Here is a 14342-nt window from a genome sequence, read left to right on the forward strand (position 1 = left end):
ATATATTTTACAGAGCGCTGCAAGGACAATACGACATAGGAGTGGTGCAATGAGATCAGGTTTATCCACTACTATGTGGTTTACTGGTGAAAAAATCAGTGTGAAACATACCGTCGGAGAAATACTGTTTTTTGGGTACAAAGACTCACTATTGACTATCGGAAGTAAAATTCCTGCCTTTTCTGATGTTGAAATTCCTCCTTATGACAAGTTTGCATGGTTTTACACGGTTGGTTTTACTATGTGAAGTTATTCTATATTGCTTTTTAAATTAATGCAATCATATTCCAAAAATGTTTTCTTCATTTATACATTTCAAAAAACATAAGTTTTCTGTGTTTTTTAATTATATACTTAATTTTTAAAATCTGAAGATTAAATAATTATCATTTGAATTTTATTTGGAGTGCACTTCTTATAAGTTTCATATAATTAAATGGGAGCAGGATAGCTCAGTGTGTAAAGTGTTGTGCTACTAACTTCTGGGATCTAGGTTTGAATATGGCTGTAATAGATTTATTTATTCTGTAGCTATGAGGCTATCCTATAGAATCAGAAGCCCTTGAGGGTCCGCTCAGCCTCTATAAAGTGGGTACCCTTAGAGAAAAATCTGGCAGTTGAGTGTGATATTGAAAAAATTACCTCCTTGTATGACCATTGTTCAAAAATCATTACTTCCTTACAAAGTACTGAAAACCTGCCCATCTCATGGTTCGTAGCAGTTCACAAAGTACATATCAGTATAGTTTCCTCATTGCTTTTATCCGTTTTTCTCTTTATATATTTTCTTTTAATTATGTTTTCTTTAAATTATACTTTTTTCTGGAAATTTCTATTTAGTACAACATTATACCTATATTTTAAGATTAATGATTTGTCCTTTGAAAATAAAATCTTGAGAACGAGATTGTTTCTGTAAAGTTTTATCCAGAAAGGAGTTATTCTCATGCATAGGTAACAGTAGATTACAGAATCTGATGAAATCAAAACTACACTAACTTTATATTAATTCCAACTTTCCTCCAAATTTGGATTAAAATTGATGTGCAATTTTTCAAATATAAGTGTGCCAAGGAGAGTAAGTTGGTGCATGGATTAAAAGTGGAAAATCAAATCTGATAAAACATTTATGGGACCAACTAGCTACCAACCCACTGGATCAAATTAAAAATATTAAAATAAATTGTGCCATTTTGCAATTTTATGAATTTTTAAAAAAATGATGATTGATGAATGAGTAGAGACAATCTTTATTGATCAAGTTAACAATGATTATTATAGAAAAAATACTAGTAAATTACACCATAATCAAGAACAAATATTAAAGCCTTTTTTTAAGCCAAAAACAACACAGATATACTTGTCTATGGTGAAAGGTTTCAAATGGGTTTGCCACTAAAACAAATGTAAAATAATGAAGCATAAAATGATTTATAAATAAAAATGGGATTAAAAGAAATAGACAAGTGAAATAAAAATGTTACTAATTTCGGTAGGGGCAAACTCATTTCAAACAATATCTACTCTCCACATTGTCCACATTAACTATTGTAGTTTAAAACATTCCCATCACAATATTTTTATTGTGTTGTACTATTATCTATGGGATTCGTTGTTAAAAACAAATCATTCATTAAATTTTTAAAACAATCTTGGATCGGTGGCTCTCATTTGGAGTCCTCAAGAGTTTCAGGTTGGTCCAATAGCACATATAAACAAGTTTATTTTCTCATCTTCCCGAGGTTTCAGTGCCAGTTGAAAAGTTTTAGTTGGTAAATACATTATAACAGTTTCTCAACAAGCACTTTTAAAAATCCCAATTTCAAAACAATTTCTGAGGATACAACGCTTTTTTCTAGGGGATATATTATACCCATTGATGTACTAATATTTATATACAATTAATATATTCATATACCATTGATATCCATATACTACCGATATTTATATATAATTTGTTGTTAAAACATATGCTCATTAAAGTTATGATTATAGTCATAGTTATTCATGTCACATCTATAATGTATTTAATTCAGTTTAATAAAGCTTAGTTCACAGTATTCCTTTTTTAATTATATTACCATTAGATCCCTCTCTTTGGTTTGCTCCTTCAAATCAGGGAAAGAGGAGTTCCACATAGGGTTTGGTTTCTGATTTACTATTCCACCGATTTCTGGTTCCGAGTTGGGAAATACTGCTTGCTATTGTTAATTGATTACTTCATCACTTTTCACATCTCCAGAAGTTAAGAAGTACAGCTGTCAAAAATAATGAATTCTTATCTGCCTTCCACTGTTACCATCCTTGCTGAATCATTGTTGAAAGTGAAACTAACAATCGCTTAATTGTCTTCCTTCCTCCTTATCATAAAAATTTCCATTGTTGGTTCACTAAACCTACTTACTCAAAACAACTTTCAAACTATCTTTCCCAACATCCTTATTATCAGAAAATAAATACAGGCTACAACCTGATCTTTTATTGCACAACTCTATCTGAACAAAGTTTCACCGAAAAGACTCTCTTCTTTTAGGAAGTTAAATATTATTTTAAAATAAGAATTTAACTAAAATTATAGATACATAAGTAGTGTTGAAAGACATGTATAGTCTAAGTATTATAAGAAGATAAAGGCTGTATAAGAAAAGTCATATTAAAATTAAATAAGAGAGAAAAGAACAAATAATAAAATACATATGAAAATCTAGTAAGTAGATATATTTATAAATAGAAAATTATTTAAAATAAAGTGATGAAAAATGAGAAACAAAATGCATATTTAGGCGATTGAATAAGTTAGTAAAATAATAGGATTAAAAAAATAAAATATAAACATATACATATAAGTATATATAAGCGGCAGTATCTATAAAAGAAATTAAGAAATATGAATATTTGAATTTAATAATTTACCTTTAAAGTTATAGAAAAAATGAGAGAGCAAATATATATGTAATTACTGAAATATTTAAGTAAAATACTAGACTAAAAAAATTAAATATAAAGTTAAGTAAGACAAAAGGAGTAATTAGTATATACAACAATAATAATATGAGATGAATGTAATAACATGGGTAAGGAAAAAGTAATAAGAAAAGAGTAGTAAAGTATAGTGGTAGAGTAGATCTTCATATGTATTTTATTATTTGTTCTTTTATCTTATTTAATTTTAATATGTCTTTTCTCATACAGTCTTTTGAAATTCTGTAATTTCTCTTAATCATTACGGTTGTTATCTTGTTTTTTGTTCTTAGCCCTGATGAATGATTGAAAATCTAGCTGAAACATTGGTACTAATAAGTGATGTTTTACTTATTTGTGTTCTTCATTGAAAGCACCCCCAACGATATTCTCCTCATATAGATTATCCATGGTCAACAAACTTATCATCATTTTAAATATTTGTTATATCTAGGCCATGTTGGTTAATTTAATTTGAAAAATAAATGGTTCTTTATGGAGAAGGCTCTTACTATAATCTTCATTGTTTATTTTGAACTCAAACAATTTAGTACAAGAGCCCAAGAGGAGAAAACAGGCAGTTACCTCACCCCAATTTTTCACTACTTTAATGAAAACTATGTTTAATTAATAGTCAAAATTTATGAGTCTGCTAAGTATAGGTAGGGAGAATAAAAAATGGCGGCTGTTTCAAAGCGATAAAAAATTTTTTTTTCATTCAGAGCTTTATCTTAAAAAGTAGTAACAACACCAGAAAATCTAAGAGAGCGTCATTTAAAGAAGAGTAAATTTGCTAAAATATGAGCCCTAATAGAGCTATTTACATTGAATAGTTTTCAAGATATAGCTTTTTAAAAAGCAACATTTCATAAAAATGTTGTATGGGGCGTACTGAATGATCAGTAGTTAGTGAATTTTTTTTGAAAAATTTATATCTCAAAAACCATTTGACGTACAGATGTCTATTAGCACTCAAATTAAAGCTAGTATAATGAGCTATAAAGTAGTTTATGATGTTTATCTTCGTAAGAGTAATAGTTTACATGAATGCTAAAATAAATTGATTTATAGTTATTCGGACAAATTTTCATTTGCCAAATTTATATTCATATGTGAATATCATAAAAACTACTACCCCTATGAATATAAGTGTCATAAACTACTTTATAGCAAGATAAATTTCCTTTATTTTGAGTGTTGGCAGACATATGTGCCTCTTATGGATCTAGAGATATATTTTTTCAAAAATCCAACATTTTATACAAATAACTAGAAATTAACACTTTGTGAGTTTATTTTATCAAATATCATAAAAACTACTACTCCTACACAGATAAACATATTAAATATTTTGTAATAAATTTAACTAGCTTTATTTGATTGCTGGCAGATATCTGTACGTCCAATTGTTTCTGAAATGAAGTTTTTCATAAATCAAACTTATTGTCCGAACAACTATAAATCAATATATTTTAGCAAATATCATGAAAACTACTATTCCTACGAAGATAAAGGTCAGAAAATTCTTTATAGTCCATTAAACTAGCTTTAATTTGAGTGCTAATAGACATCTGTACGTAACATAGTTCCTGAAATATAGAATTCTCAAAATAAATTAACTAACTACTAATCTTTCAGTAGATTTTTAAGAAATTTTGCTTTTTAAAAAGTTATATCTCGAGAATTGCTGGACGTAAATAGCTCTTTTAGGGCTAATATTTCAGCAAATTTACTCTTCTTTGAATAATGTTCTCTTAGATTTTCTAGTGTTATTGGTAGTTTTCAAGATATAGAGCTCCGAATGAAAAACTAATGTTTTTTTAATGAAACAGCTGCCATTTTTTATTCCCCCTACTTATTTATACTTGGCAGTCTCATCAATTTTGACTAGTAATTATACATAGTTTTCATTAAGGTAATCAAAAATTGGGGTGAGATAACTGCCTTTTTTTCTTCCCGGCTCTTGTACTAATTTAGATGAAAATATCTACAAAAAAAAATTCTAAAATATTTTTCACGATTTGTTTTTTATAATTTAAAATCTATATTTTTAATCAGGAAAATAAATTAATGATATAGTTTAAAATTAAAACAAGGAAGGATCCTGAGCAATTACATAACAATAATAGTAGAGGAGAGAGTTAATAGAGATATAATTTAGAGGTAAGAGTCTGTCTAGTTCAGTTCAATAGTGATACTAAAATACTTTAAGTAGTATACACTATAAAATATTTTAACTAAAGATGAAATACAGAGTTTAATTTGAGCAGAAAAACAGCTATTATTTGTTTAAAAAGCTACATTCACGTTTAAACAAAGTTGTTTATTTTATAAAATGGCAAACCTATTATAGAATGGTGATCCTCAATATGGAGGGATAGCCCAGGAATAAAGATATTAATCAGAAGGAGTTTTTACAAAAATACCTAATACTATAAATAATTATTAAAAAGAAAAAGAGGAAATAATGGATTATATTATCCATTTTCTCTGATTTCTTAAATAATATTTTTTATTATTTAAATTCAACCATCATATACACTATAAATGGGTAGTTTAGGAACAAAGCAGCTATCTCTACCTTTCAAAATTGTTGAAAGCGCAGTGTTTATAAGAATATTCCCAATATTCATATTTCATTTGTCAAAATAAACCACAATATTAAAAATTTTTAGAAAAATCCACTACAATAGTTATGTTGCCTATATTTTTTCTTTCTTAAAATTAGAGATTGTTTGTTTTTGATTCTATACCACTCATATATTGAATATTAGATGTAAATGGAACAGAAAATATTTTATTTTTTTGTCAATTTAATAAAAATTAATATTTTTTCAGAGGAATGGATCTGAAGCTTTTGATGGTACTTTCAACATGGAAACAGGAGTAAATGACATATATTCGATCGGGAAGTTACAAAACTGGAATTTCAATAATAAGACATCTTTTTATGAGTCAACTTGTGCCTACGTAAATGGCTCAGCTGGTGAAATTTTTCCTCCTGAAAGAACAAAGACTAGTATTTCCATGTACTCGGCAGATCTGTGCAGGCAAGTCAATTTTTTAAAGAAAAAAACTCACTTATGTTGAACTCTATGACTGCAAAAACTGTTTCATTGCCCATATTTGACAGATTAAAAAAAAAATATATAGTTAAAACATAAAAAAACATACTGGAAGATCGCTGATTGACCGTGTGTAATAATAAATGGAATATATTTTGGGTGCGGTCAAATAAACTCAAATAGTAATAACTATTTTAATTGAGCCAACGTTTCACCCCACCTTGCAGGGCTTCATCAGGACTAAAAAAGATACAAACACTTAACATAAGTAAAAAAGTAAATGGAAAATTACAAGGGTATACAATGAAATTAAAAATTAAATAAGTAAAATAAAAGGTTATAAACAATAAATGAAAACAGAAATAGTAACTGATAAAAAGAAGAAATATAAAATAAAATACAAACTAAGAGATGAAAAAGGGGGATTAGAACAAAATCAAGAATAAAGGAAGAAAATGAATGAGACAGAATTCATACCTGTTTTGACAGAAGTCAAAGTCAGAGTGAGCCATTTGTATAGGATACCGTTGTATCCTCCCAATACCAAATAAACAGTGAGAGTACACTTTAAACTGATAGTTATATTTTTTATTTATTTTATAATTATTAAGAACACATTAATATTATAGGAACTAATAATTAAAATTGATAATTTTTTTTTTTTTGTTAAATCAAACTAACTAATAAAATTCTGATATTTTATTTTAAGTATCTCATAAAATTAAACTATACCACTATAACCCATTAAGAGTCTCTGTTCAGTGTTGTGTAAAGAAGAATTGTTTCTAACCCAGCGGTTATTCCAGGAGTTCATGTTGTTAGCTTCTATGCTCAACTGCCAGGTTTATCCACCATACTTGTTAAAGCTACTACATGTCAAAGTAGCCTTTTTTTCCCAAAGAATATAAAAAAAAAAACTGGCTCGGACATGAACATGTCTTTGGTCAAAATTAACAATAGAAACATAAACGTATAAATAACATAAAACATTTAGGAAGAAAATTATTGAAATAAAATTACCTTAAGATTAAAATAAATAATGAAAAAGAAGAAACAAATTTTCCATAAATTATAGCTCAATTTGACAGTTAATAATAATACATATTAAATTTGATGTGTGATGACTATTCACTGAGGTGGTGTCTCTGATGGGTCAGAGGCGAGAAGAGATGGTATGAAGAAAGAATGAACTATTGTGATAGGTCAGAAGAAGATATTTCTGTCTGTAACAGTTGCTTAGGCCTATTAAGGCAAAGTTGTCAAAAGTTGGTGGGTCCATGTCTATACTCATTCAAAATAACATATAAAACAGTCCATGGTCTGTTGCCTATATGATAATAATAAGCACAGACATTACAGGTAATGAATTATAAAAGTGATTAATTAACAATAACTGATTTAAAAAATGTGGATCATTGGTTTGTTGCTAGGCAAACATCCATCAACAGTCTCATACTCTAAAATATTATAATATAAAATATAAAATACGTATGTTTCTTCTAAAACAAAATAAACTTCTAAAAAAATAATAAAAATTAAATCAAATATAATTGGATTGAACAATAAAACTATTTAAAAATTAATTATTTAACTTGGAGTTAACAATACAAATGAAGGTTCAGGTACCCACTCAATGGAGGTGGATGGGGCTGAGTGTATCCCTTGAGTGTCTTTCATCCTCAAAGTTGATCCACTATTGATATTACAAAATAAATATATTATCTATTACAGCCGTACTCAGCAGTTAGGTATCAAGTACATTGTCTTTAATTAACATTAAGGAGCAAATTTTAAAAGGTTAATGTCCACAATTAACTACATCATGCTCTAGGTTCCTCTGAAAATATGTTTTGTTCAAAAGACATCATATTAGCAATTGTTGATATATTTTTAAAACTTTATTTACAGATCTATTAATCTATCATACTCAAACGAAGAAGTGGTACATGGAATTCGTGGATACAAGTATGTTGGTGACAAGTACACATTTGATAATGGAACTTTAGACCCCAGCAATGAGTGTTTCTGTGATGGGAAATGCTCACCTACTGGTGTTGTAAATGTTACCCGATGCCGGTATGGAGCACCAGGTTTCATCTCATTTCCTCATTTTAATCTGGCAGATGATTTTTATACTGACCAAGTGGAAGGATTGAAGCCGATACCTGAAAAGCATACTCTGTACATCACCTTAGAACCGGTAAGCTAAACAGAACTTTGAATGAACTCAAAGACTAATTAACCTTTAAAATACATATATAAATATTAAGTTATTTTGATTTTCTGTTTTTATATGGTACATGACATATTTGTGATGGTGTTGGTGTTTGCACACTTATACACAGAGTTACTCCTATCTAGTCAAATGATCTGGACAGTGGATCTTACCTATCTGTGGCCTTGAGAAATTTACAAGAATAATTTTTCAAAAAATAACTATTAGCATCTTTGCTACTTTTTAAAATAATTTATTTAATTTTCTTTATTTTGTCTTAAAAATTATTACTAACATAAATTATTTTAATAGCAGGTAAATATTTATTTATTAATAGACTTATGATCAAAATATTTTGGTATATTTATAGACAACTGGAATTCCACTTGATGTTGCTGCAAGATTTCAAATCAATCTGTTATTGGAACCAACAAGTGGCATCAGGTGAGAATGTTACAAAAATTAAATTTACTACATGAGAATACATTTTAATGATATGAACACTGCTATTTTTCTGAATTATTAATTTTTTTATATTAACCATCACTCTAGGTCTAAGAATGCTTCCAGCATAGTATAGTGAAATAGCAAGTTAACCTAGAAGTAATTGTAAACAAATTCTTTTGATGGATTATGTTGTAAAACTGCTTGCAATAGACGATAGTAAAAAGTTTACCACTCTTAGAGGGTGTAGTATATAGTCCTAATATGGCAACATTTTAAAAATATCCACCATACATTATTAGGTTTATAGTCAATAAATATGATAGCCTATAAATATTTCAACATTTTGCAACAACATACATAAGAGATAAGTCATATTTTGAGAAAAGTTTGATATCTCAGGAACTATTTGACACATAAATGTCTTTTAGGGCTCAATTTGAACCTCGTTAAATATACCATGATGTAGTTTATAATGAACATCCTCTCTAATAGTAGCAGTTTTGAGGATATAGTGTAATCTCGGTAATCTAAATTAATTGCTGCTGGGGTTATTTGGATTACTGAAAACTTAGGATTACAGAAAGTATTAGGAAAAATTGTACTATTAGGAAAATAACTATTGCTATTTATTTAATTTCTTTACATACTTTATTGAAAATTTGACAGTTTGAAGTTTTTAAAAAATTAATCTTTTTCAAAGAAGTATTTTTTTTTTGCTGAAACTTTGGCAGAAACTTCTTCTCTCAGACGTTGTAAGAGAAGACTTGCTACCACAGTATATCATGCTCAGTTACCCATTTCAGGTCCCCGATGGATGGTAAACATTGTACCATCGTATTTAAAAAAAAAATTTACATAAGAGTCCATTAAAAGAAATTAATTTACACTTATTGCTAGGAATATTAATATATTTTTACTGGACTAATACATTTTATAAAAAATACTTAATAGTTTAATATAATTATATAGAAAAGTTAATAAACTAAACAGTTATTTTATTTTTTTTTTTTAGTCTTTTTGAAGATGTTCCTACTATTTATTTTCCAATGATATGGTTTGAACAAAAAGTGACAATAACTGAAGCACTTGCAGATGAAGTGCGACTGGTGCTACGACTACCATTTATTGGACAATGTTTTTCTTCATTTCTTGTAATAGTCGGAATAGTGATGATTCTGTTAGCTGTTTATTTCCGTCTACAATGTACAAAGCAGTAAGTAATTTCGTAGTGTGTTTAAATTCATATTATTTTCAACTAAAAATATTTGGTTCCTCAACTCAAATGACTTTCCTTAAAGCAAATTTCATTGGAAATATTATTCTTGTACTATTTTCTAATTTAATTATATAGATAATTTATAATATTTGAAGAAAGTGTTTATAGATTTTTGTGTGATGTATAATTTTAGAATTATTTTAGGTAGTAATAATATGAAGTATTATAATAATATGAAGTAGTTTTCTTTTTCGAAGAATTTGTGATAATTTTATTAATAATTAATTAGTAATTATTAATAACTTGGGGGTAACTACTATCCACCAAAAATGGGAAAAAATTAGCTCGTGTTGAAACTAAAATGCTAAAATTGCCATGGAAACGTCCCTTATTAATGAATGAACCATTGATAAATATATGCTGTATCCATGAAAATTTTAGCTATTAGTTTCATTGTTGTCCAACTCTGCTATCCACCTAACGATGGACCAACCCTCCATTTTACAAATTATACAACATTTCATTTAATTGTACTACTCCTTGCTCAAATTGTATAAACTGTAATTTACATGGATTCTGAAGTTATTTTGATTGTATTATTTTTTTTTGATGTTGTATAATAAATAAATAAATGGAATTTGGTCCGGGTGCGGTCAAATTAAACTCCAATAGTATTATATTGTACTATTTTTATTTCAGCCAATGTTTTGCCCCCCGTTGCAGGGCTTTGTCAGGGCTGTTTTGGTGGAAGTCAAATTTAGAGTGAGACTGACTTACTGAGCGAAGACTGAATACTCTGACTTTGACTTCTGTCAAAACAGACCTGACGAAGCCCTGAAACATGGGACGAAACGTTGGGTCAAATAAAAATAGTACAATATATTACTATTTGAGTTTAATTTGACCACACCCTGACCAAATTCCATTTATTGATATACACGGTCAATCAGCAATCTTCCAATAAATATAAATGTATTGTGCTTCCTTTTCTTTTCTTATTGTTCAGACTTTAAGTTTTCAATTGGCTGAGAGAGTAAAATAAAATATTACACAGTGGTCACTAAAAAAATATTTTATGTTATTGATAGAAATAATATTTCATTAATAGTTAATAATATAATTTATACAATTTATGATATCTAAATATCATTCTATTCAGTATAAAAAGAACAAGCTCCAGTAAAAATCTATAAATTTGGAAGTTCAATAAGAAATTATACAAAAAGTGACCATTAAATAACCATTTAAAAATACTGATGCAGCAAACATATTAGGAAAGAAAAATAGAAGATTTAAGAACAATGAACAAAGATAAACTCCTGAAGATGCTGTCCGAAACATTGAAGAAATATTTTTATAAATGTAAAATTAATAAAAAATAAAAGGTTGAAGTAAGAAACATCACTGAATAACCCAGAAAAAATAAAAAGTCTGAAAATAATAAAAAGGTATTTAATTTATTTTGCACTTGGGATAACAATTAATTTTTTTAATTACTCAGCTCAAGACTAGGTTACTTCAGTTTGTTGTAGTTGCTAGGTGTGTCACTATTAGAGCAAAGCAACAATTTGAAATTTTTTTCAGCATATGTTATGTTTTTTAATACTTATTTTTTCTTTTTATAGCATACTATATAATATATTCTGCTTATTTTTACTGTATTAAATTGTGGACTATGCTAACTAAACAATCAATAATTGTTTACATAATTTTAAAGAAAATTTTAAAATATTTTATTGTTTTTTTAGATCTGCTGAAAAAGAAGAGGAAATGAAAAGAACAGAAGGAACTGGAGAACCACTCATGGGGGTCGAGATTAAAGAAATGAATAAGAAAACTGCCATATAGATTTAAAAAAGAAATAAATTACAAATTACAAAAAAACAATCTATTTTTACACAACTGTGTTGATCTACAAAACACAGCTTTTTACCAAATAAAAAGACACTATTTTATTGTAGTCATTGTAAAGAAATTACTCTACTTGAGTATAACATGTAAATATGTATACGATGAATTGTAAATTTTTAGTGTCATTTTAGTAGTAATAATTTAGGGATATATAAATTGTGATTTGATAGATTTAGCATTATTTTTTTAAATTTAAATAAATGATCTTTTTTAATGTTGGATATGAATGAATGAGGAAAGAACTATGATACAAATTTCTAGATCAGAGATTGGCCGAATTGTTCCAAGGTTCTGTTTTTCCAACTATCAAAGTAGTGGCAAGTAATTATTGAATTATATTGTTTATTGATTTTTAAGTAAAAATTAAAATTTTTAAATCATTTATTAAAAGTTATTCGATTAAGCTATTTCTGTCATTTTATATGATTTTTTTTTAAGAGAGACATCAATGTATGGATTTTATTACCCAAAAAAAGCTCACTTTAGAAATTTAAAATCTAATAGAGGGCTTAGCTCCCACCTGTTTATTATATTTTTCCTTCTCAATATTTTGGAGGTAAGATGTGAAATAATTCCCATGTTGATTTCGTTTAAATCATTCATTTTTAAATTATACTTTTATGGATTGGATTTGATTAATTTATTGTAAAAATCACCATAGGCCAACTTTATTGTATAAATCACAATAACCAATGTACACTAATATTCTCAAGTCTTGTACTTTATTTTGAGGAATGAAGCCTTTTGAATGTGTGCTTTTAGGACCATGGCGTTCTCATACGTAACGCACTTTTCAACATCATTAGTTTATCATTTGATCTAATGATGGTATGTTTTTATTCCAAGAAAAAAAAAAGAAATGAAAAATGATTTGGCTCTGTAAATTTTTTTTTCATTTATCTTAATTATCAAATAGAACTTTCCAGTAAACTTAATATTATTATTTAATTAAATATGATGAGTCATATCAAAACTATTTCATATGATATTTCTGTTCTGATAGGCAATGTAATCACTAAGAATACATACATCTGATGTATTATTTGTGTTAATACATCTGAAAGGAAAAGTGTTAACTTTAACCAAAAAAAAAATCTTATGTATATGAGTAAATTAACGTTAAATAAAAATTGATTTTTTATATTGATTATTGGATTCTTTTCATAAATAAATTATTTCTGGAATTCTAAAAGATCCTTAATTTTTAAAAGTAAATTACTATTATAATAAATAAATTAAAAATAATTGTCGCAAGTGAATAACCAAATCAGCATCTAATGATCCTAGACTTCATCTTTAATTCCAAATGGATCAAAAATTGCTTCCTGATTTTCATAATGGCAAACCATTTTTAGAATATAAGTATCTCGCCGAATTATTATCTTATAAAATAATTTTTCTCTTGTCTAATATGAAAGGAGAATGTACTGTTTGATTGTTTTATTTATTGTAGGTTAAGAATTTAAAATATGTAAAAGAATTCTTTAGATTATAGTATGATAAATAATTAATTCATAAAATAGAATTACGATTTGTCAATTTATAACAAAAACTTGCTCAAACTATTGTTCCAAGGGTTGCTTGTACCTGTAAATTTATATTCTTACTTGTTCTTAAAATAATAAAAAATACCATTTATGTAAACTTTTTTTTTCTTTCTACTAATGTGTCTGTAATTATTTTTCTAAACTAAAGTCTGAAAAATTAAATTTATAATAAATATCTTGTAACAACTAATAAGTATTTTATTCTATATTGTTAACCAATTCAATTATTTCTTTATAACTGTTTTCACATTCCAGAATGATAAGGTCAGCTTCTTTCACTATTAAATGTTTTGTACAGTTCTTCCGTGTGCAGTCCAAAATATTGCTTTACTCTCTTAGTAAATTGGTTCCTTATGATATGAAACTTTATTATGTCTGTTATTAAATGAACTTAAATTTATTCTGTCTGTTATTAAAACACTATTTATATTTAACAGCACATCTTCCCTGCCTATACTGATGATATATGCTTCAATCTAAGATGATCCATTTACTGCTACTGAAACTTTCTAATCACTTATTATTTGATCAGTCAAGGTGGGGGGTGCGGTCAGGAAATAAACAAAAAAATATATATATTTGTGCCGACTTTTCGGCCTAGATTTCAGGTCTTCATCAGGGCTAAAAAATAAAAAAAAAACAGATAACAACCATTATTCAGAGAAACATAAAAAATTAAAATAAATAAACCAACAAATTAAGAAATATACATATAACAATGGAGATAGAATGTAAGCAGATATTAGATTGGTAAGAATAAAATACGTCTATGGTTTTTAATCAACTACTTTATTTTCAATCCATTGTCATGTATATTTTTTAATTTGTTGATTTATTTATTTCTTTTAATTTTTTATGTTTTTCCCCTTGACCTTCTCCACATATTAATCTTCAGTCAATCATCAACACCTCATTATTACTTTTTTTGAAGATTGATTCCAAAATTGAAGAAACATATCCAATAAATACCAGAAGTAAAC

At 27.3% G+C, this 14342-nt stretch overlaps 1 protein-coding gene across 1 annotated transcript in view; it reads left to right on the forward strand.

Annotated features, from left to right (window-relative positions):
* The window catches only part of LOC106677922 (protein peste), a gene marked incomplete at its 5' end in the record, with an annotated part of 39380 nt that extends 26726 nt beyond the window's left edge, over positions 1-12654 (forward strand). The window contains 6 exon segments of the mRNA XM_067050894.1: positions 14-229; positions 5800-6011; positions 7935-8226; positions 8612-8685; positions 9701-9901; positions 11653-12654. Of these exon segments, the coding sequence (XP_066906995.1) occupies positions 14-229; positions 5800-6011; positions 7935-8226; positions 8612-8685; positions 9701-9901; positions 11653-11752 (1095 nt within the window). The 3' untranslated portion in view covers positions 11753-12654.
* Between the last annotated feature and the right edge of the window lie 1688 nt (positions 12655-14342).

The sequence above is a fragment of the Halyomorpha halys genome, unplaced genomic scaffold, assembly GCF_000696795.3.
Source record: "Halyomorpha halys isolate HHAL.00 unplaced genomic scaffold, Hhal_1.1 Scaffold112.1, whole genome shotgun sequence".
In the NCBI taxonomy this organism is placed as follows: domain Eukaryota; kingdom Metazoa; phylum Arthropoda; class Insecta; order Hemiptera; family Pentatomidae; genus Halyomorpha; species Halyomorpha halys.